Source organism: Pelophylax lessonae, assembly GCF_965119305.1.
Source record: "Pelophylax lessonae genome assembly, chromosome: 10".
Taxonomy (NCBI): Eukaryota; Metazoa; Chordata; class Amphibia; order Anura; family Ranidae; genus Pelophylax; species Pelophylax lessonae.
This window is the reverse complement of record NC_138777.1, coordinates 130628632-130653006: the sequence shown is the minus strand read 5'-3', so window position 1 is coordinate 130653006 and position 24375 is coordinate 130628632. Positions and strand designations below refer to the sequence as shown.

The window sequence follows — 24375 nt, the reverse complement described above, 5'->3', positions numbered from 1 at the left end:
ATATTAGACACAAAATTGACGCGGACAGGCTGTCCCTGAACTTGAGCCTTACTACGCAAGCAGAAAAACACATTCGTTGGTCACAACACAAATACTACACTATGGGTGATAAACCTACCACATTGCTGGCTAGGAAATTGACGGCGCGCCCATACACCTCGGCACTGCCTAAACTGCGCCTTAAATCTGGGGCTCTCTCCCGTAATCCTGAACTGCTCACGGCAGAATTTACCGATTTTTATACCAAACTCTACCGTGCCCCTGCCCATTATGACAGAGACTTGGCTGATGCCTTCTTTGCTGACATGACATTGCCTACATTGACGAAGTCTCATGTAGACATGATGAATGGCAAAATCACTGAGGCAGAGATTAAACAGGCGATTAAGGGCTTACACCCCTCTAAGGCACCTGGCCCGATGGTTTTCCGGGACTATATTACCGCAAATTTCAGGACGTTTTGTCCCCTCATCTCTGTGCATTCTTTAATGCAATACGCCTTGGGGGAGACCTCCCGCCTCAGGAGAATGCGGCATTCATTCATGTCCTCCCAAAACCGGGGAAGGATCAAAGTATGTGTGAGAATTATCGCCCGATATCGTTAATAAATTCAGACTTAAAAATTTTAACCAAAATTATGGTGACTAGACTTGGCTCTTTCCTATCTAGCTATATCCACCCTGATCAGGCAGGGTTTGTCCCGGGACGCCAGACTTCCGATCAAACTAGGCGGGTGCTGGACATCATCTCGGCCATCCACTCGGACTGGGATGGGGGGGCCTTCGAAAGTGCATGCTCCTCTCATTAGACATTCATAAGGCATTCGATTCCCTCTCGTGGGATTACTTGTTTGATGTATTAACGAGATACGGTTTTGGCGCACCCTTTTCACCATGTTGAGGGCCCTCTATAGCTTTCCCACAGCTAAACTTATGTTGAAGGGTTACGCGTCAGGTCCGATAACCATTGGTAGGAGAACCCGACAGGGTTGTCCCTTGTCTCCCCTACTTTTTGTGTTGGCCTTAGAGCCACTGGCAATCAAGATTCGCTCCTCAGCGGATATTAAGGGTGTGCTCTGCGGGGGATCGGAACACAAATGCATGTTGTTTGCAGACGACATCCTGGCCTTGATCTCCTCGCCGATCACGACTCTTCCGAACCTTTTTGCGCTGCTCCGCCAATTCGCGCGTATATCGGGCTTGAACACCAATCAAGCTAAATCACAGGCGATGAATGTTTCTCTAGAGGGTTCAACGATTACCGCCTTGCAACAGTCTTATAAATTTATCTGGCAGACTAAAACGTTACCTTACTTAGGAATACAATTGACACCATCCCTACATACTCTATACAATAGTAACTATCCGCCCCTTTTTGCTCGACTGATGGCTGACATGGATAGGTGGCTGCTCCACCCTCCGTCGTGGTTTGGCAGACTACACTCAGTGAAAATGAATATCCTACCTAAAATTTTATATTTGTTTCGCACACTGCCTATTGCCTTACGTAGACATGATATCCAGAGGTTTCAGACCAAACTGTTGTCCTTTATCTAGGGGAACAAGAGACCTAGGGTAAACAGGAGAACGCTTTTGACTCCCAGAAACAGGGGTGGCCTGGGGGTGCCGGATTTGATGAAGTATTACTATGCTGCACAACTGGCCCAATTAGCAAAATTTCACTCAAACGGCCCCCACCCTATCTGGATGCAGCTGGAGGCGTGCTCTGTTCCTGATAAATTGATCTCTCATTTATTGTGGCAACTGCCTAAAGAGCGTCCCCCCCCCGTTTTATGCCCGGCTCTGTCCCATTCTTTGGCAGTTTGGGACAGATTGTCCAAGGCTCATAATTTCAAATCGCTCCACACTCCTCTAGCTCCTGTGCTTAACAACAGCGGGTTCCTCCCGGGTCTCTCTTCCAGATCTTTCCAGTGGTGGAAGAATAAGGGGTGTAACGGAACCGTCGACCCACACCGTGCTTGTGGTCTTCCGTCAGTATACGGCTTCCTCCAGTCTGGACATATAGAGATATTTCAGCCGCCCCCCATACAAGAACTAGCCTGACACTTAGTTTGTATGTCTCTGAAAGCAACTAACTCTTTTATTAAAACAAGCAGAAGACTTTTATACACTTGAGAAGCATGACAGTCACTACATGAACAATGACCTGAATATTTACATAAAGCATCACACAATGAATAGCTAACGAGGTACAGCTGACTCATGGCTAATCCCATCTAGACAAGGTTATCATTCACATGCTAATTTGCTCAGCGTACTTAAGTCAGCCTGGAAGCCCAGACTGCCGGCACCAACGGGAAAACAAGATACAAATACACATATTATAGTGTAAATACTGAGAACCCACAGTAAACAATAGATGAGCAAATCAACATGATTTACAATGCGTGGAAGACAGGTGTTTGAGCTGATGGCATGCATCTGTCACATAGTTTTTTCAGTCTCAGTGACGGCGAGTACCGTCACATATCTTCCCCCCAAAGGTTGACGAACCAGGTACCAGACCCCCAACTGGTCTGTGCCTGAGTTCGTCGGGTAACAAGTCCCAAATAGTCAATCCATCATGGCAGCTTCCTTGACAAAGTTCCATATAGTTTGTAAGTTTGTCCTGGCAAGGCGCATGGAGCTCTCGTAGCCAATCAGTCTGTGGAAGTCTGGTTTGGGCAGGCCAGACTGGGCTTTTTGGTCACCCTGTGTCCCTAAAAGACACAGGGTGATTTAGACATAAGAAGTGCCTAGGGGGTTGAGAGAGGTATTTCCCAACCTCTCTAAGGTAAGCTGTGTTCCAAGGGCCCCCCAGCCAAAGTGACTACCGTCACATCTCTCTGCTTCTGGAAGGAGACTAACACAGGAGGGGACCCCAAATGGGTTGACTTTGAAGGTAGTCTGTAGTTCCAGCCCCCCAATGTCTATACCCACTCTGTACCCCAAGCAAATTGTCCCAAAGGGAGCATTACTCACCCAACCAACCTCTGCCTCTCTCGCAGAACATACCCGCTGTAGGGAAGAAGCGTGGACTGGCCCTTCTCCCTGGAGTCATTTCAGCTGCTGGAGAGAAGACAGGGTGGCTGGACTCACTCCCTCATGCTGTTGGGGACCTGGGCCGACTGCCCAGCATACCTGGGATATAGAGGTTTTTATTGCAGTCCCATCCACTATCACAGGAACTCCATATTTTGTACATTGAGGGCAGAGGCCAGCTGCACTCTGCTCTGTTGCCAGCACTTCTGCTGGGGACTCCACGTGATCTGCTCCGGCAACCTCTTGTCTCGTCTCTTCCCCTGGATCCTGATCTGCTGCTGGGGAGTGACCACCACCTTCTCACCTTGGGCCTCCGGGACTGCTGCAGGTGTGGGGCAGAGGTCTTGGACCCTCTGTCCAGTTGTCAGCGCTTCTGCTGTAGAAGTTTCTTGTAACTCCACACATGCTGCTGGCCTGAAATCCTGTGTCCCTGTCAGTGGTGTAGCAGAAAGGTCAGCTGCCTCTTCTCTCTGGGAGGCTGAAGCTGCTGTTGGTGTTGGGAAGAGCTCAGTAATTCTAGGCCCTGATGCCAGCTTTTATGCAGGATAAACTGAAAAGTCAGTGGCCTTGCACACATCTTGCTGGGTCACCAATTGTTGCAGGCAGAGGTCAGCCACGCTGTGCCCAGATGCCCGCTCTTCCGCTGCAGGCTCACTGGGAGGTTCCTCCTCAGCAGAAAAGTCTATTAAATCCCCAGTTTCTGGAATTGCTGAAAGTCCAGGGCAGGGGCTGGTGGCACTTGGGCCCAGTGGCAACACTTTGGCGGGCGAATTATCTTCCATATCATCATCTGATGGAAAGTTAATTAAATCTGTGATCTGTGTTTGGGGAATGAAGATGGCTTCCTCTTCTCCCATACCTTTATCCAGCGGCTGATCAGATGCATTCCTCCATCGAAGCTTGTCCTGTGCAGAAACAGGTTGGTCAAGGTGAGTCAGCACTTGCTGCATCCGCCATAAGACCTCCGCATCCAAAACCGTGGGTGCAGGTGTGCAAAGCACATTATTTTTGTGCCACATTGCCGACTCTTCAGTCAGGATTTCTGGACTGTCAGCTGGCACTTCTGGATATTCCCAGGCAAGGGGAGCCCAGGCCCGGCGCTGAGCAGAGTCTAGCAGCCGTCTGTAGGCGATCTCTAGCTCCCATTCCTGATTGGCTAGACATTCCAAATCTTCCAGTGCCCAGTGCACGTCCAAGACATTCAGCATCTGTTCTCTGTATTCCAAGATTTCATCCAAGCGCCACTCCAAATCGCTCCCAAAGTTGGGGTCCTCAGACAGCCTCTCTAACAACAGCCCCAGGCCACCGTAGCAAAAGCCTTCCGTTGGGCTGTCGTCTGCTGTCCATGGGCACACTTGGGTTACGTACCAGCGGAGGGCTCTATAGCTCTCATCCAACCGCATCTCCACCTGGACAAGCCTTCTTAACTCAGCTTTCCATTCATTATGCGGTTGTCTCCTCAAAAACACCATTCACACTTCGTACTGCGACCAGTACCTTTCCTGGAAGGAGGGGAGGATTTTTCCCTGGTGTCGCTGCTCACGAGCTAGCGCTTCCTCCCAGAGTTCCAATCGGATTGAATCGTGCCATCCCAGCAGGACCTTCTCTGACACTGGTCCCCTGTGCTGTATCCGCATCTCTCACAACCTCCTTCCAAATTCCTCTTCCATGGCGGCTGATATCTGTACCTCTCCTCTTCTGCTCCCCGGACCTTGGATCCCGGTGGAGGTTTGGATGTTCCAGACTGCAGGAAGCATCCCACCGCTTGCCACCAATGTAACGGAACCGTCGACCCACACCGTGCTTGTGGTCTTCCATCAGTATACGGCTTCCTCCAGTCTGGACATATAGAGATATTCCAGCCGCCCCCCATACAAGAACTAGCCTGACACTTAGCTTGTATGTCTCTGAAAGCAACTAACTATTTTATTAAAACAAGCAGAAGACTTTTATACACTTGAGAAACATGACAGTCACTACATGAACAATGACCTGAATATTTACATAAAGCATCACACAATGAATAGCCAACGAGGTACAGCTGACTCATGGCTAATCCCATCTAGACAAGGTTATCATTCACATGCTAATTAGCTCAGCGTACTTAAGTCAGCCTGGAAGCCCAGACTGCCGGCACCAACGGGAAAACAAGATACAAATACACATATTATAGTGTAAATACTGAGAACCCACAGTAAACAATAGATGAGCAAATCAACATGATTTACAATGCGTGGAAGACAGGTGTTTGAGCTGATGGCATGCATCTGTCACATAGTTTTTTCAGTCTCAGTGACGGCGAGTACCGTCACAAGGGGCTCATACGAATAGCGGACTTTTGCGATCATAGGGGTATTCTGACAAGGCAGACACTGATTGAGAAACATGCCTTACCTATGTCTGAATTTTAACGCTTTAACCAAATTGTGCACTTCCTACGTACTTTGTCTCAGCTTTCTGATATAACGACTATGACTCTCATGGCATTTCTCTGTCGGAAATACGACAAGCTTCACGGCTATATCTCCATACTTTATAATCTATTGTCTGAATCTTCTGTGAAGTTGTCGTATATGGTTCAGTGGGAGGCCGACCTGCAAGAGAGCATTGAGCTGGTCGACTGGCGACTCATGGCTCAGGCCTCCTCCAGATCGCTGATTAATACCTCAATTATTGAAACGAACTACAAAGTATTGCTGTGCTGGTATATGGTACCGACGCAAATTTCGAAATTTGTACCTGGCGCATCTTCCTTGTGCTTCCATGGCTGCGGTCAGGAAGGAACTATGTTCCACATTTGGTGGCAATGCCCTAAGGCGCGCCGCTATTGGATAAGGGTGTATAACTTTATATACACCCTTACGCAAGTTAACCTGACTAAATCCCCACAACAAGCCTTGTTAGGTCTGAAGGTGGATGCCGCCGCGGGGGCGCAGAGAAGGCTTATTTCGTTTATTTTTACAGCTGGGAAAATAACGCTAGCACGATCTTGGAGATCTCCTGTTCTGCCGTTCGACCAGCTCCGACATAAACTGGATAATGCTCAATGAACGTATGTCAGCCATGCTGAATGATAAAATCAAACAGTTTGACAAGGTATGGGAGCCGTGGCTCCGCTATCTCACTGGTAGCAGCTAATAGTGACTGGGGCATCGGGATCTTGGGGATGGGGGGGCGGGGTCCTACTAATTCTCTTCCTACTACTTTTTCTCTTTCTTCTCTCTTGCTATTCCATTTGGTTCCTATCTCTTTGACCTTATGGATGTGTACCGTTAGCCCACTTGAATTTTCTTAAATCCGAAACCTACATGTGATTATATAAATAGCACTGGAGCTGGGATACGGCAGTGGGCTGAATGGGGGGCTGCTGTTGGGGGTTTTTTTTTTTTTTTTCCTTTTTATTACTTCCCACATTTATTAGCCCCTATTACTCGCTGTACTATGATGCTCGCATTCCCAATGCTTGTTCTTGTTTGGTATTGTTCTGTTACCTGTTGAACTGCTTATAGATTTCTCACTCTCCCCAGACTGCGGTACATAGCGACTGCCTACGCTGCGAGTGTCTATTTCCTGCTTTAATATTTTGTAATTGCTGTAGGACAATTGTGACTGTTAACGGTATTTCTTTCTGTACCTTTGATGTCCTTTTTTTTTTTCCTCTTTCATAAAAATTTCAATAAAAACCATTGAAAACAAAGAAGGTACATTACACCAGACCAGAAGTAATACACAAATATCAACCAGATAAAACAGATAAATGCTGGCGGGAATGTGGAGGTATTGGAACGATGTACCATATATTATGAGAATTTTGGATGAAGGTACGACAAATTATTGGCGAAATTACCGAAATAAAGATCCCAAACGACCCGTGGGTCTGCTTATTTCATAAAACAACAATACCACTAAAACAATATAAAGCAATTCTAGTCCCAACCCTGCTAAATGCAGCAAAGGGTATAATACCGAAGGTGGGGTGAAGCAGATGCCCCAGAGTTAAAAGAATGGTGTAATAGGATAAATGATATATTCAACATGGAATACATTAGTAATAGCCAGGAGGAAAACCCAATAAATATGAAAAAAAAAAAATGGGAAAAATGGATAGATTTAAAAAATCAAGCAAATATATAGAAATGAATATTTAAATAACTTAAATATTATAAAAGAGAAAATAACAGAGATGGCAATAGAGTTGGCTAAGAATGAATATGGAGCAGAGACGGGGAGGGAGAGGGAGGAGGGGAGGGAGAGGGAAAGGGAAGATAGAAAAGGGGAAAATGTATTGTAAGGCAATATTTCCGAAAATATATTCTTAAAGATGATGTATGTATTTTTCTTTGAAATGTTTTGTAAGTCTATTTTTAAGGAAGTTCAATAATAAAAAATTTAAATTAATAAAGGTAAAGGTGTACAATAAGGTGTGATGTCATTTTCTAGAAGGTGTGGGGCTCAGTATGTAAAGGGCTCACAACCCAGGTATTCTTTCTGTTGGTCATTAACAGCAAAAGAGCTAACCTTCCTCCCATCCTGTTGCCTTGCCAGTAATTTGTTTGTGGTATGTCACTCTTGAAGCAAGGGTTATCTTACTATTTATGGTTGTCTTTTGGGGAAGAAGGGGGGGGGGAATGCAGCCTGCAATGCTATGTATACACTGTAGTTTATTTCCCAGGGCAAAAGTCCTGTATGATAATGGTGAGTCTACTGGATCATCAGTGTTCTTTGTGATATACATTGTTTCATGGATATTTCTCCTGCCAATATAGTCAGGGATATCCTGAAACAACTTTTTTTTTTTTTTATACAAACTTTTTTTATTAGGGTGAAAAAATTGTGGTACAAAAGCGTATATTAACAGTGAGGTAAACAACAATAAACAATAGTCATTGTTACAGAAAGTATGTATAAGTTCTTGTCAGATATAATTAAACAACAGGATCAAGAAAAAATAAGACTTCGTATGAGAGGTGCCGAGTAGCGGACCTATGACAATTTCCATAATACTGCCTAAAGCAGTAAAAATACAAGAGTATATAGAGAACATATCTTTAAGTACAAAATGACTACAAATTACCAACTACATCTTTTACAATCACGTCGTAAAGATATATCCTGAAACAACTTTAATAGGATACGCAAAAGGTTCTTCAGAAATCTTCGTTAAACAGAATACAGCTCAATGGTCTGTCTTTGAAGACATGGTCTGGCTGGTTGTAGGCATTTCAAAGAGTTTTGAATTACTTTACCATCTTTGATATTGCAAATATTACATCTTAGAAAACAATAAAAATTTCAATTTCTCTTTCGTTCATCAACGGACACAGCACTCCATAAATCATAACTACTGGATTATATTGCCTCCTCCAGGAGTAGGACTAGGCAGAAAAAAAAAACACCTGGCTATGTCCATGGGCCATCCTCAGCTTGGTATATAACCCTCCTCTCTGCTCTAGGTAATCAGTTTTTTTTTTTCACAATTTTAAACTTTATTCATAAGAAAAAAGTAGAACGGTATGCATTACAATAGTAAAGTGCATTAACTTTTAAAAAACACAAGTTTCAAGTAGCGGTTAACATTGAATATAAACAATTGCATAGAACAATATATTCTGAAAGTTTTAAGCAGGGATGACGATTACAATTATTAATCAATATCATAGCTCATATTACCATTAGCATGAAATATGCAAACGTCAGATAATACAGTTACTTCAATTTAAATAACTAGTAGGATAAACCTGTGCGCCCAGTTCATCCGTGATATAAAAGAGAGAATAATAATAGAAACGTAAAGAGAAAAAGGAAAGGAAGAAAGCAGAAAAAAGAAGGGTTGTGGGATAGGAAGGGGAAGGAGGGTGGGCAGGAAAGGTCAAGGGGGGGGGGGACTTTCACTCAGCCAGATCTAGTAGAGTTAAATGTTAGGATTTTGTCTAATTGTTCATAAGTTCACTATATTCTTTCGAAACAGTGAATAATTGCCAAGGAGACCATAATTTTTGAAAGAGGTAATTTCTTTCCATTCTGATGGCTAGTGTCTCTTCCATCTCATATATGTAGCCCACCTTAGTGAGCCAGTCTGAGATAGTAGGAACTTTTTTGGTATTCCAATGTAAGGGTATTAAGGATTTAGCTGCATTAAGGAGGTGGCATGTCAACGATCTTTTATACTTTCTATAAGTGTATCGATTTGTATGTAGTAGGCAGCATGCCGCATCTAGGTTTAACGTGGTTTCCGTAAGATGACGCACCCAGTTAATAACTCCCTTCCAGAAACTCTTTAGTGAGATGCAATCCCACCAAATGTGAAGAAAAGTGCCCCGATCGGAGCCGCATCTCCAGCAGACATCTGAGGATTGTTTGGACCATTGGTGTATATTAATAGGTGTACAGTACCATTGCGTCCTGATTTTGTAAGAGGTTTCTTGTAACCATTTTCCCTGAGTCTGGCCGGTCTCCAGTTGGCGGCCATGTTTGTGTAGACGGATGATGTCACGGGGGCAATTTTGCCTTAGTCTAGCTGGTCTCTGGTTGGCGGCCATGTCTGTGTAGTCCAATGATGTCACGGGGACCATTTTCCCTTAGTCCGGGAGACCCTGGAGACAATCAACCCTTGTTGGGATGCAGATCCTCCTCAGTTTCCTCTTCCTGTGCCCTAGACAAATGAACAGGGATAGCATCCATGATGATGCTGGGCTCAAATTCTCTGTGCTCCTCCGGTCAGTAGAGTGAGTCCTTGGGGTCTCTCTGCTGATAGGCACCCTGAGTCTTAAGGGGAGCCTTTAGTGGTGCCAAAAGATTGTTTTTATACTGCAAGGTCTTCCTTTCCTTATGGAGCCTCAGGATCACATCTCCCCCACTGATCCCCTCATGGAGGTGGCAGGTCAGTTGGAACCCCAGCATCCCATGGTTGTACTGAAGGAGGTCCTGCAGTCCTTAGTGTCCCAGGTGGAAGTGGTGTGTGGGCAAAGGACCAGGAGGAAGCGCCCCCCGCCTTCCCCTGCTCAGTCTGTCTCATCTGATTTGGAGCCTGATGCTGCCGTGGATGCAGCCCATCAAGGGGGGCTTAATATCACACCCCCAGATCCATCCGATAGTGAGGAGGATTCCTCCATGGTCGCAGCAGCGAGGAGGTGGCTGTGTCGTTTGGTACACGTAAGTCACGTCATACTCCAAATGTGTTTCCGTATGTGCCTTATTTTGACAGGATTTCCTGTAAGGAATGGGAACAACCAAAATGACCCTTTTGAGGAGCCCCTTTTTAAAAAAGTGGACCAGTTCACCAGTGGAGGACCCTCCCGTTTTCAGGTTGAATAAAGCAACCATGCAACCAGTAGAGGAATCCCCGTCCTTTAAGAACCCGGCTGACAGGAAAGCGGAGGCTGTGGCACGCAGCATGTTTAATATGGCTGGTTCGACATTGCGGCCAGTTTTTGCTTCAGTCCTGGTGTCTCAAACCCTAAATGAATGGGCCAAGCTTTTGCGCCAGGACCTGGGAAGTGAGGAGGTCCCCACTGCTTATGTTGATTTAGTGGACCAGTTGGTCTATGGGCTGCAGTTTATTTGTGATGCAGCTTTCGATACAGCTCCTGTGCTAGCCAAACTTTTTGTTTCAGCGGTGGTGATTAGGCACACACTGTGGCTTAAGAATTGGTCCTCAGACCAAACCTCTAAGAAAGCTCCAATCGATCTGCCCTTTCAAGGCGATCATCTTTTTGGGCTACCCTGGATGACATCATTAAGGGTATCATGGGGGGGGGAAGAGTACCTTCCTGCCAGAGTCAAGGAAAGGGAAGGAGCCTCGTCGCAGACAGAGGTCCTCCTCCTCAGCCCATTGAAAATCTCTTTTGGAGAAAAAGGGAAATAGATCTTTTAAATCTTCCCCGGGAGGTTACAAGCAACCTTGGTCTGGTAAGCCTAGAGCTAGCTTCTATGGACCAGCAGACAAAACCCCTTCAGCATGAAGGCCTGCCCTCACCCACTATTGGGGTGGGGGGGACATCTTTGCTGGTTTCCAGCCCTGTGGACTCCTTTTGTGAGCATCAAGGAGATCTGCAAAATGTTCCTTTTGTGGGTACCCAGAAAGGGGGGCAAAGTTTGTTCTTTTCATGTTTTTTAGGTCCTGAATCTTCTTGTGCGCATTTAATTCCTGCAAAGGTTCAGGTGATGTCCGAACTACCTAAGATTCCCCCTATCCCTGTCCAGGGAATTGATTTACCTAGGTCTGATTTTAATTTTGACCAGGTTGATCCTTCCTCTGGACAAATTTCAGGAACCACAGGCAGTGATTCAACGGCTGCTGTCACACAGACAGTTCTCTCTCCCGATTTGCATACAGGTTCTGAGTCTGGTGGTATCCACCTTCAAGACAGATCTGTTTGCACAGTCCTGCATGCAGCTCCTTTAGCAGGTTCGGCTTCACAGGAGGATACCAACGTTCGTGATGAGGTCACGGGGTCCTCTGACAGACGCCATAGGCATCCAAGGGCCACGGTAAGGCCAGTATCATCCTCAGCTCATGCTTCTTCCACAGTTCCTGCTAGGAATCAAGATTGAGGATCTTCCAATCATTCTGGTGGCCATACACTTCCAATGGTGGCTTCCTCTCAGAAAAGCCAGTTGTCCCAAGGGCTAATCTACCATCCTGCTTTACAGTCGTTGGTTTTAATGGCTTAGCTATCGAAAACCAGGTACTAAGGGATAGATGTCTGTCTGGATCAGTGATCCCTACTATGGTGAAGGCATGAAAGTCGTCTTCCAGCAAGATATACCATTGTACATGGAAAGCGTACATTTCCTTGTGTGAGTCAGTTGGTGCTAATCCTCGATCCTTTTCTGTGGCTAGGATCTTAACATTTTTTCAATGGGGCGTTGATCAGAAGTTAGCCTTGAGTACCATCAAGGGTCAGATGTCTGCCTTGGCAATCTTCTTTCAGCAACCCCTAGCCATGCACTCTTTAGTTTGTACCTTCATTCAGGGGGTTCGAAATGTGGCTCCATCTGTATGGTCTATTTTGCTGCCATGAGATTTAAATTTAGTGCTTTTGGTTCTCCAGATACCTCCATTTATTCCAGAAGGTGACATTCTTGGCGGCTATTACCTCGGCCCGCAGGGAATCGGAATTGGCGGCATTATCTTGGTACAGTTCCTATTTGGTGGTCCATAGGGATAAAGTGGTTTTGCGACCCTGTCCTTCATTCCTGCCCAAAGTTGTCTCTGACTTGCATTTGAATGAGTACAATGAGATGCCTTCCTTGTATCCCAAGCCGGCTCATCCCAAGGAATTTGCTTTGCATACCTTGGATGTGATTTGTGCGATTCGGGTGTATCTATCAGCTGCTGAGTCCTTTCGGAGGTCAGACTTGCTTTTTGTGGTTACGGATGGACAAAGAAAAGGGCTGAACGCTTCTTCGGCTACCATCTCCAGATGGATCAGACGGTGACTCAGGCCTATTCCATTAAACGTCAGGTTCGACCTTTCCCTGTCACGGCACATTCTACGCGGCCGCTGAGTGCTTCATGGGCCTTCCATCATCAGGCATCAATATCGCAAGTTTGCAAAGCGGTCACTTGGTCGTCGGTGCATACTTTCACAAAATTCTATAAGGTAGATATTTTGACATCTGCAGATACTTCTTTTGACTGCAAAGTTTTGCAGGCTGCTGTTTAAGAGAGGCTGTTCCCTCTTGAGCGGTGTTATTCTTTAAACTTGTATTTTTTCAGACGAGGTTCCTGTGACCTGGTTAAGGCTCCTGTGTCCTGGTTATGGGCTCTTATGTTTAGCCTTAGGTTATTTTCCCCATCCCTCCTTTTCCTTTTGGCACTGTTTTTGAAAGTCCCAGAAAATTGGATTTTTGTACTTACTGTAAAATCTATTTCTCTGAGTTCATCAACAGACACAGCACCCACCCCTCTATGGAGTTCTGATTCTTCTGTAGCACCCTCCTAGATAGGTGCTAGAGAGTGAGTACAGTTTTTGGTTCTGTCTGCCTATCAGAGGAGCAGCAGGTAAATTCTATATTCTCTCTGCTTAACAGGGAGAAAGATCTGTGAGTTAGGTCTGCTCAATGTGCCCAGTGTGTGATTCATATGGACTAAAGGAAGGGTCCCCACTGTGCCCAAACCTGGCCAATGAGGACACAGACTTTGATACAGACCCAGGGATTGGCACAGACTGCGGTGTCAGTGCATTGTGGGATTTAGTATATAAAGCCAGGGGCACATGTGCTCAAGGCCTTTGGCTGGAAGCAGAGTCGCGGAAGGAGGGTGGCGACTGCCTCCTCTTCTGCAGAAGTTGGTGTACAGACACAGGCAGTCGGCCTGATGAGCCAACATTAAATAAAACCACAAAAACAACAACCCTTAGACTGTTCATTGACTGAGCCAAGAAAGTAAAGTGTTAATATTCTGCATGCAGTTGCTACGGGTAACCCAGGGGAATCCAAAAGTGTGAAAAACCAGCAACTCTTAAGGGGGCAGTGCTACACTTCTAATACTGCTTGCTACTAAACTGATTACACAGAGCAGAGAGGGGGGTATATATACCAAGCTGAGGATGGCCCATGGGCTTAGCCAGGTGATTTTTGTTCTGCTTAGTCCTACTCCTGGAGAAGGCAATATAACCCAGTAGTTATGATTTATGGAGAGCTGTGTCCATCGAGAAAAGGATTTTACGGTAAGAACAAAAATCTAATTTTTGGCCATTTTAACTTTGTTGTAGTCGGTAGAGTTGAGCGAACACCTGGATGTCCGGGTTCGGCGGGTTCGGAGGAACTTGAAAAAAATTCTGGGTTCTTGACCCGGACTTAACCTGAACTTTACCCTAATCCCGAACCCCATTGAAGTCAATGGTGTCCCCAACTTTTGAGCACTAAAATGGCTCTAAAAAAACATGGAAAGGGCTAGAGGGCTGCAAATGTCAGAAAAATCTTCTTAAGAGCATGGCAAGTGCTCTGCAAACAAATGTGGATAGGGAATAACTTAAAATAACAAAGAAAAACATAAAAATAAAAATAATCATCTTGATCTAGGAGGACGAGGGCCATATGGAGTAGGAGGTTGAGATGGCGGTGGATGTGGCGGTGTAGGTGTAAGCGGCGGCGGTGGAGGAGGACGAGGTAGCCAACACTGGTTTTGGTTTTTCATTTTATTTTTTTTTAAATTAGTGTACACCCCAAAAGAGTAAGAAAGATCAAATACAACAATGGCTGGGTAAGGCCGGTACACATGTCTATTCTGCACAAGGTACTGACAAGTCCTGTGGGATCCATGCCTGGTTCATTTTAATGAACGTGAGCTTGTCCACATTGGCTCTGGACAGGCGGCTGCGCTTGTCTGTGATAACGCCCCCAGCCGTGCTAAATACCCGTTCAGATAATACACTAGCTGCAGGGCAGGCCAGCACCTCCAAGGTGTAAAGGGCAAGCTCAGGCCATGTGCCAAACTTGGAGACCCAGAAGTTGAAGGGGGCAGACCCATCATTTAGTACGTCTAGGCGTGTGCACACATACTGCTCCACCATGTTAATGAAATGCTGCCTCCTGCTCAGATGTTCCAAATCAGCTGGTGGTGCTGCTGTTTGTTGTGGCGTGTTGACAAAAGCTTTTCCACATTTCGGCCATGCTAACCCTGCCTTCTGAGGTGCTGGCGGTGCCCTGGCTGCATTGGCGACCTCTTCCTCCTCCTCTGCCTTGGCCTTGTGCTTCCACTGTGCCCCCCGCTGTCAGGTGGGAATGCCACCAGCAGCGCGTCTACCAGCGTGTGCTTGTAATCGCGCATGTTCCGATCACGCTCCAGCGAAGGACTTAAGGACGGTACATTGTGCTTGTAACGGGGATCCAGCAGCGTGGCCACCCAGTAATCAGCACAAGTTACAATGTGGAAAACTCAGCGGTCGTTGCTGAGACACTGCAGCATGTAATCGCTCATGTGTGCCAGGCTGCCCAGAGGCAACGAAAAGCTGTCCTCTGTGGGAGGTGTATCTTCTGTGTCCTCTGTATCCCCCCAGCCACGCACCAGTAATGGCCATGAGCTGGCCTGGGTGCCACCCTGCTGTGAACATGGTTCCATTTCCTCCTCCATCTCCTCCTCCTCGTCATCCTCCAGAACTGTGCCCCTGCTGGACAATTGTGTACCTGGCGTTTGTGGGTGCAGGAACCCACCCTCAGAGCCACTTGTGAATGACTGCCCTGAAAGCCTTGGAAATGTTACCTCTTCATCCTCCTCCTCCTCCTCCTGTGCCACATCCTCTTCCATCATCGCCCGAATCGTTTTTTGAAGGAGGCATAGAACCATGTTGGTGGAGTACTTGAAACAGCGGAACAAGGCACACAGGTCTCGCATGGAGGCCCATTTATTGGTGGTGAAGTGGTGCTGTTCCGCAGAGCGACTCACGCGTGCGTGCTGCAGCTGAAACTCCACTATGGCCTGCTGCTGCTCGCACAGTCTGGCCAGCATGTGCAAAGTGGAGTTCCACCTTGTGGGCACGTCACATATGAGGCAGTGAGCGGGAAGGCTGAAGTTACGCTGCAGCGCTGACAGTCGAGCAGCAGCAGGGTGAGAACGCCGGAAGTGCGCACAGACGGCCCACACTTTCTGCAGAAGCTCTGACATATCAGGGTAATTTCTAAGGAACCTCTGCACCACCAAATTCAGCACATGCGCCAGGCAAGGGATGTGTGTCAAACTGACTAGGCCCAGAGCTGCTACGAGATTTCGCCTGTTATCGCACACCACCAGGTCGGGCTTGAGGTTCACTGGCAGCAACCACTTATCGGTCAGCTGCTCAATGCCCCTCCACAACTCCTGCGCAGTGTGGGGTTTTTCCCCCAAACAGGAAAGTTTTAAAACTGCCTGCTGTCGTTTACCCCTGGCTGTGCTGAAGTTGGTGGAGAAGGTGTTACGCTGACCGGATAATGAGGCGGTAGAGGATGAGGAAGCGGAGTAGGAGGAGTTAGGAACAGGAGGCAAACTGAAGTGCCGTGCAATCCTCAGTGGTGGAAGGACATGCGCCAACTGCTATCCGCCTCAGGCCCAGCCGCCACTGCATTTACCCAGTGTGCTGTTAGGGAGATATAACGTCCCTGACCATGCTTACTGGTCCAGGTATCCGTAGTTAGGTGGACCTTGCCACAGATGGTGTTGTGCAGTGCACACCTGATCTTGTCACCCACTTGGTTGTGCAGGGAAGAGATGGCTTGCCTGGAAAAGTAGTGGTGGCTTGGCACGACGTACTGTGAGACAGCCACCGCCATAAGGCTTTTAAAACTCTGCGTCTCCACCAGACGGAATGACAGCATTTCAAAGGCCAGGAATTTTAAAATGCTGGCATTCAGGGCCAGGGATCGCAGGTGGGTAGGAGGGTACTTCCTCTTCTGCTCCAAAGTTTGGGAGACAGAAAGCTGAATGCTTCCACGGGACATTGTGGAGATGGTTGTTGGTGACCCAGGTGGTGGTGTTGCTGACAGATCCTCTGTTTGCGGGGTGGCAGGTGCCACTGTCACTACAGAAGTGGATGAAGAGGCCGAGACTGCAGCAGAAGAGGAAGCAGGAGGAGTCAGAGACCTTTTTTTTGTTTTTTGAGGTGTCTACTCCACTGCAGCTCATGCTTTGCACTTTGATGCCTGGTCATGCAGGTTGTGCTCAGGTTGAGAAGGTTTATGCCTCGCTTCAGGCTCTGATTGCACAGCGTGCAAAACACTCGTGTCCTGTCATCATCACATTGTCTGAAGAACTGCCACGCTAGGGAACTCCTTTGAGCTGGCTTTGGTGTGCTTGATTCCTTGCTGCATTGGGCAGTAGCAGGCGTAGTGTCTAGGGCACGGCCGCTCTGCTTTTGCACCCTGCTCCCTCTTCTGCTGTGCTGGTGGCTCTGTGCGACCACCGCCTCTTCCTCCAAACTATTCAGGTCACCTGCATGACGTTCATTCCATGTGGGGTCGAGGACCTTATCATCCTCCACATCATCTTCCACCCAGTCTTCACCCCTGCCCACCTTGTGGGTCTCCACTATTCGGAATTCCGAAGCAGTTGGCACCTGTGTTTCGTCATCATCTGAGACGTGCTGCGACGGTCCTCCCATGTACTCGTCTTGAGACATAAGTGGTTGGGCATCGGTGCACTTAATCTCTTCCACTTCTGGGGCAGGGCTAGGTGGATGGCCCTGGGAAACCATGCTAGCAGAGTCGTCAAAAAGAAGAAGAGACTGCTGCATGACTTGGGGCTCAGACTGCTTGACTGATTTGCAAGGGGGTGAGGTGAAAGATTGATGGCCATCGGCTGCAGGTGCCAACTCTGACCTTTCAGCAGTAGACTGGGTGGGAGACAATGTGAAGGAACTGGAGGCACTGTCAGCAACCCAATCTTCTATCGCCTGTACTTGTTCTGGCCTCAACATTTGAAGAGGCGCATTAGGCCCTGCCAAATACTGCTGCAGGTTCTGTCGCCTACTCACACCTGAGGAAGGTGTTTCACTTGTGCGTGTAGCTGGCACAGATCGACCACATCCTCTCCGAGCTCCACCAGCAGCACCACGACCCAGGCCATGTCCCTTATTTCTCCTCATATTTCTCTCATTTAGGATCTTCCCCTAAATGGGTGTTTATTGAATAGCGGAAACAGTATCCAACGGGTGTATATCACAGTAACATAGGCAGACAAGGCCGCAATTTAATATTTTTTCCCTAAATGGGTGTTTATTGAATAGCGGAATAGAACAACAGTATCCAACGGGTGTATCTCACAGTAACATATGCAGACTAGGCTGCAATTTAATATTTTTCCCCTAAATGGGTTTTTATTGAAAAGCGGAATAGAACAACAGTATCCAATGGGTGTATCTCACAGTAACATATGCAGACTAGTCAGCAAATTAATTTTTTCCCCCTAAATGGGTTTTTATTGAAAAGCGGAATACAACAACAGTATCAAATGGGTGTATCTCACAGTAACATATGCAGACTAGGCTGCAATTAAATTTTTTCCCCCTAAATGGGTTTTTATTGAAAAGCGGAATAGAACAACAGTATCCAACGGGTGTATCTCACAGTAACATATGAAGACTAGGCCGCAATTTTTTTTTTTTTCCCTAAATGGGTTTTTTATTGAAAAGCGGAATAGAACAACAGTATCCAACGGGTGTATCTCACAGTAACATATGCAGACTAGGCCGCAATTTAATTTTTCCCCCTAAATGGGTTTTTATTGAAAAGCGGAATAGAACAACAGTATCCAATGGGTGTATCTCACAGTAACATATGCAGACTAGGCCGCAATTTAATTTTTTTTCCCTAAATGGGTTTTTATTGAAAAGCGGAATAGAACAACAGTATCCAACGGGTGTATCTCACAGTAACATATGCAGACTAGGCCGCAATTTAATTTTTCCCCCTAAATGGGTTTTTATTGAAAAGCAGAATACAACAACAGTATCAAATGGGTGTATCTCACAGTAACATATGCAGACTAGGCTGCAATTTAATTTTTTTCCCCTAAATGGGTTTTTATTAAAAAGCGGAATACAACAACAGTATCCAATGGGTGTATCTCACAGTAACATATGCAGACTAGGCTGCAATTTATTTTTTTTCCATTAAATGGGCTTTTATTGAAAAGCGGAATAGAACAACAGTATCCAACAGGTGTATCTCACAGTAACGTATGAATGAAAATTTTTTATTTTTCCCTTTAATTGGTGCTTTTTGAATAGCAGATTAGAACTGCAGTGTCTAAACGCTGTATAAATCCAAAGTTGAGACCGCACTCAAGGCAATTTAGTTGAAATCAATGAATTCCTTTATTCCTCATAGATGAAAGATACAGACAGTGCAAAAAAAGACGTGTCAGGTTGACACGTTTCACGATACAACCGATTGCTTACTCATTGTTATGAGTAAGCGATCGGTTGTATTGTGAAACACGTCAACCTGACATGTCTGTTTGTGCACTGTCTGTATGTTTCATCTATGAGGAATAAAGGAATTCATTGATTTCAACTAAATTGCCTTGAGTGCAGTCTCAAATTTGGATTTCTACTGTTTCAGACGACGGATCTGACCTGCACCAGGCTTGGAACTTGCACCTGAAATGAAAAGTATGAATGAAAAACTGAAAAATAATTGACCAATTAAATCAGTGCTTTTTGAATAGCAGATTAGAACTGCAGTGTCTAAACGCTGTATGACAGTGTCACAGTAAAGTATGAATGAAAAACTGAAAAATAATTGTCCCCTTAAATCGGTGCTTTTTGAATAGCAGATTAGAACTGCAGTGTCTAAACGTTGTATGTCAGTGTCACAGTAAAGTATGAATGAAAAACTGAAAAATAATTGTCCAATTAAATCGGTGCTTTTTGAATAGCAGATTAGAACTGCAGTGTCTAAACGCTGTAAGTCACAGTAAAATATGAAGAAAAAAATGTTTTTTTCTTTTTAAATCCAGATTAAGCAGACACATATGCACTGAGCTTGCATTATATGGCCGCTACACGCCGCACGCCGCCCACCTAACAGACTGATACGTTTTTTTTTCTCCCTCCTCTTCACTGGGCTCAGGTCAGGGCAAAAAGATTGTGCACTGCACATAGAAACATAGAAACATAGAAACATAGAATGTGTCGGCAGATAAGAACCATTTGGCCCATCTAGTCTGCCCAATATATCTGAATCCTATGAATAGTCCCTGGCCCTATCTTATATGAGGGATAGCCTTATGCCTATCCCATGCATGCTTAAACTCCTTCACTGTATTTGCAGCTACCACTTCTGCAGGAAGGTTATTCCATGCATCCACTACTCTCTCAGTAAAGTAATACTTCCTCATATTACTTTTAAACCTTTGCCCCTCTAATTTAAAACTGTGTCCTCTTGTGGTAGTTTTTCTTCTTTTAAATATGCTCTCCTCCTTTACCGAGTTGATTCCCTTTATGTATTTAAAAGTTTCTATCATATCCCCTCTGTCTCTTCTTTCTTCCAAGCTATACATGTTAAGGTCCTTTAACCTTTCCTGGTAAGTTTTTTCCTGCAATCCATGTACTAGTTTAGTAGCTCTTCTCTGAACTCTCTCTAGAGTATCTATATCCTTCTGGAGATATGGCCTCCAGTACTGCGCACAATACTCCAAGTGAGGTCTCACCAGTGTTCTGTACAGCGGCATAAGCACTTCTCTCTTTCTACTGCTTATACCTCTCCCTATAAATCCAAGCATTCTGCTGGCATTTCGTGCTGCTCTATTACATTGTCTTCCCACCTTTAAGTCTTCTGAAATAATTACTCCTAAATCCCTTTCCTCAGATACTGAGGTCAGGACTGTGTCAAATATTCTATATTCTGCCCTTGGGTTTTTACGTCCCAGGTGCATTATCTTGCACTTATCCACATTAAATTTCAGTTGCCAGAGTTCTGACCATTCTTCTAGTTTTCCTAAATCCTTTTCCATTTGGCGTTTCCCTCCAGGAACATCAACCCTGTTACATATTTTTGTGTCATCAGCAAAAAGACAAACCTCACCATCGAGGCCTTTTGCAATATCACTTATGAAGATATTAAACAAAATTGGTCCCAGTACAGATCCCTGAGGTACCCCACTGGTAACATGACCTTGTTCTGAATGTTCTCCATTGACTACAACCCTCTGTTGTCTGTCACTCAGCCACTGCCTAATCCACTCAACAATATGGGAGTCCATGCTCAATGACTGCAGTTTATTGATAAGTCTTCTATGTGGGACAGTGTCAAAAGCCTTACTAAAATCTAGATATGCAATGTCTACTGCACCTCCACCGTCTATTATTTTAGTCACCCAGTCAAAAAAATCTATAAGATTTGTTTGACATGATCTCCCTGAAGTAAACCCATGTTGTTTTTCATCTTGCAATCAATGGGAATTAAGATGTTCCACAATCCTATCCTTTAATAGGGTTTCCATTAATTTGCCTACTATTGTAGGCAAATTAATGGAATTTATTATGTGCTCCCCCACATAATAAAATCAATGTAGATCGCTGTCTGATTAAAGAAGATTCTTCCTATTCTTTCTATGAAAGCAATCTCCAGCCTGCCTCTACAATAATCTCCTATCTCTCCCTCAGCAGCAGCAGGAACCTCTCCCTACAGTAGTTAGAGCAGAGTGACGTTCGGCACTATGTGACTTCAGCTTATATAGAGGCTGGGTCACATGCTGCACTGGCCAATCACAGCCATGCCATTAGTAGGCATGTCTGTGATGGCTTCTAAGGGCACACTAGTTAAGCGCTTGTTGATTGGCTGCCCTGCAGCTGTTGAAGCCGGGCCATTAAAAACCGCGCCAAAACAACGGACTGTATCCCGAACATACAGTGAAATGTTCGGGTCTGTGTCCAGGTACCGAACACTACAGCCCGGGTTCGCTCAACCCTAGTAGTCGGTAGTTGATTTGCTTTATTTTTAAACAATTTACTTACGGTTGTATAAGGTGATCACATGCAGACAGTTCAAGAGCTGACGCTTGTACTCATGTATTCTCTTCACATGGACATCAAACATTGAGTTTGGGTTGATTTTCACTTTGTATTCATTCTCCAAATATCTTGAGAATTTCAGCTTATTTTCCTGCATGGGGGAGGTAATCCAAATTGTATAACCATAAGGAACCAGATTAAAATGTGTTCCATTTATCCTTGGCTACACGTTTCTATGCCATGTTCCTTTTCTAACAGTTCTTATGTACTTTGATACTTCGCTTACTCAATATGAAACAAAAAAAGAATTTGCATAGTTGTCCTAACAATGAAAAATGTTATTTCAGGTAAAGGAGAAACCACACATTAGACAGAAAGAAAAAAATAGGTAGCAGGCATTCCTACTCAGATTCATTTCCCAGGTATTGCTGCACTGTATGAGCGTCAATACTGTTGGGTAACTGCCCCTGAATCTCTTGTCTGGTGCTGCAGATGCTGATACCACTGCCTCTCATGCTCTTTGGTACTTCTAGGCAGACACAGCTCTGTATACATGCAAGAAGGGTGGCCTTAATCAGGGCACAGCCCATTATTCCTGAGCTTGCTTAATCGCTGGTCTCTCAGGCAATTTTTTACATTTTTCACACACACGTTAAAATCTGCAGTTTTTGCTGGAAATGACGTTAAACCCCAAACAATTTTTTCCAGAGACCCTGGAGAATAAAATCATGGCAGGTGCAATTTTTTATGTCATACAATATTTTCACAGCTATTTGTTATTTCCCTAATTATTTGTATTTATTTTATCAAAATGCATTTTTTAAACACGTTTTTTCTTTATTTACCTCTATTGATATCACAAGAGGGCTACTAAGCCCCCTTGGTGATAGCATAGGCAGGTGATAGTTCCTTGCCGTCCACAGCAGCTAATCAAACACAGATTGTGCTTCATTAGTTGCTTCCCTGGCTACAGTAGCCAGGGATTGACAGCTAGGATCCTGGAAATGACATAATACACATTGCTTCTGGGTTTGTTAGTTGTGGGGGCGGGGGGTTTAGAGGATGGATGTTCCCTGATCTCCTCCTAGTCTTACTGTTATAACCACTTACTGGGGTCCTGGGCTCCCTAGAGGAATGGAAGAATTGCCCTGGAACCACTACATGTATCATCAGCTGAATGTGGGGGAATGGGAGTGCACCTTCAGAGCTCTGTAAAAGTGATCTCTAGAGCTGCCCAGATCACTTTTACCATAAGGCCCATTGATGGCTCTAAAAATAAATATCAGCTTTAACCTGTAGAATATTGGGAAGCTTCTAAACATACCTTGGTAGACAAGAGGTTAAACCAACTACTGACAGATTCCTGTGAAAACCCACACTAATATCATGATAAAGGGGGTGGAGATATAGCCCCTGAAACCAAACATTTGTACAAACATATTACCAGGTTAGAGTGTCGTTTGGACTTATATTATATTATATATATATATATATATATATATATATATATATAGTGACTATAGGGCCACGGTATATAGATTATAAATATAGGAATTGCAGCGCTACTGTACATGTTTGGGTAACAAACATTTTAACAGCAAGTATACAGATCATGGGTTCTGACTTAATTTTGGCTTTGGTTGGTATATGGTTGTTCTAGGTTGCTCACTAAAGCATTTGGAGTGTGAATGAATGAAAGTGCCACACTATAATATTATATATTGTGCAAAGAATAATAAAAGAATAGTCAGTGCTCAGAGTATATTTTCCAGCTGCTAGTAATATAGGTCATACACTTAAACCATATAACAAATATAAATATAGGAATTGCAGTGCTTCATATGAAACATGCAAATAAAGTGCAATAGTGACAAAAAAAAACCCTGAAAAGGGTCTATAACAACTTCAGTGTCCAAAATGCTAATATTCATTGACAAAATAGTTCATCTTCCATCTCCCCATTATAGTGATTTTAAACACCAAGTATACTTTGAATCTCCTCCACCAAGCGAGCAATTATTGCACTTGCCAGACGAATAAGCTACCAAGTTATAAGCAGTACAAAAGCTCAAGTCATTCAAACAGGGTATCCACCGATGTTCACACTGACTTCCACTGGTCTGGAAATACCCTCATTATTTCTCCTTTTCATGGCTGTCATCCATTCATGTGCTCATATGCTCATGAAGTCATACCATACACCGCAAAGGAAGTTTAAAAGCTTATAGTGTAGTATTTACTGCATTAAAACTTTCCACAAGCATACAAGTATCAAATAGATAAAACAAAGCAAACACTGCTGTGAACTTAAATCTCGCGCCACCACACCACAGGTTTATGTGGCGGCGTGATGCCATTGATGTAGCTCCACCCAATGCATTTTACACAAGTGTGCATCCTCAGGTGTAAACAACACTTAATTATAGTGACTAATTAACTCTTCTACCAGAAGGATTGTTTAGGAAGTCTGAGTTGGCTACATAGTACAAAAGGGTATTGCAACAAATCAAATAAAAAAATCTAAATGTGTGTATATGTGTATATATATATATATATATATACATATACATATACATATACATCACTGTATACTGTGTGAATGCCTAATGTACCTTCAGCCATCAAATACTACGTTCTTTGCTGTCAGTTAAACCCATGTGAGCCAATTTTTGGAGCCTATACAGGCCGACACTTGCTTCTGTATCCTGTAAATGCCTAATGTACCTCTAGCCGTCAAATACACTACATTCTTAGCTGTCAGTTAAACCCACGTGGGCCAATTTTTGGAGCCTATACAGGCCGACACTTACTTCTGTATACTGTGTGAATGCCTAATGTACCTTCAGCCATCGAATACTACATTCTTTGCTGTCAGTTAAACCCATGTGAGCTAATTTTTGCAG

General features: G+C 44.8%; 1 protein-coding gene across 1 annotated transcript in view; it reads right to left on the bottom strand.

Moving 5' to 3' along the window:
- PYGM (glycogen phosphorylase, muscle associated) overlaps positions 1–24375 on the bottom strand; it is a 982083-nt gene that overhangs the window by 226397 nt on the left and 731311 nt on the right. The window contains exon 14 of the mRNA XM_082270768.1: positions 21476–21623. Coding sequence (XP_082126894.1) covers positions 21476–21623 — 148 coding nt within the window. The remainder of the gene's footprint in view (positions 1–21475; positions 21624–24375) is intronic.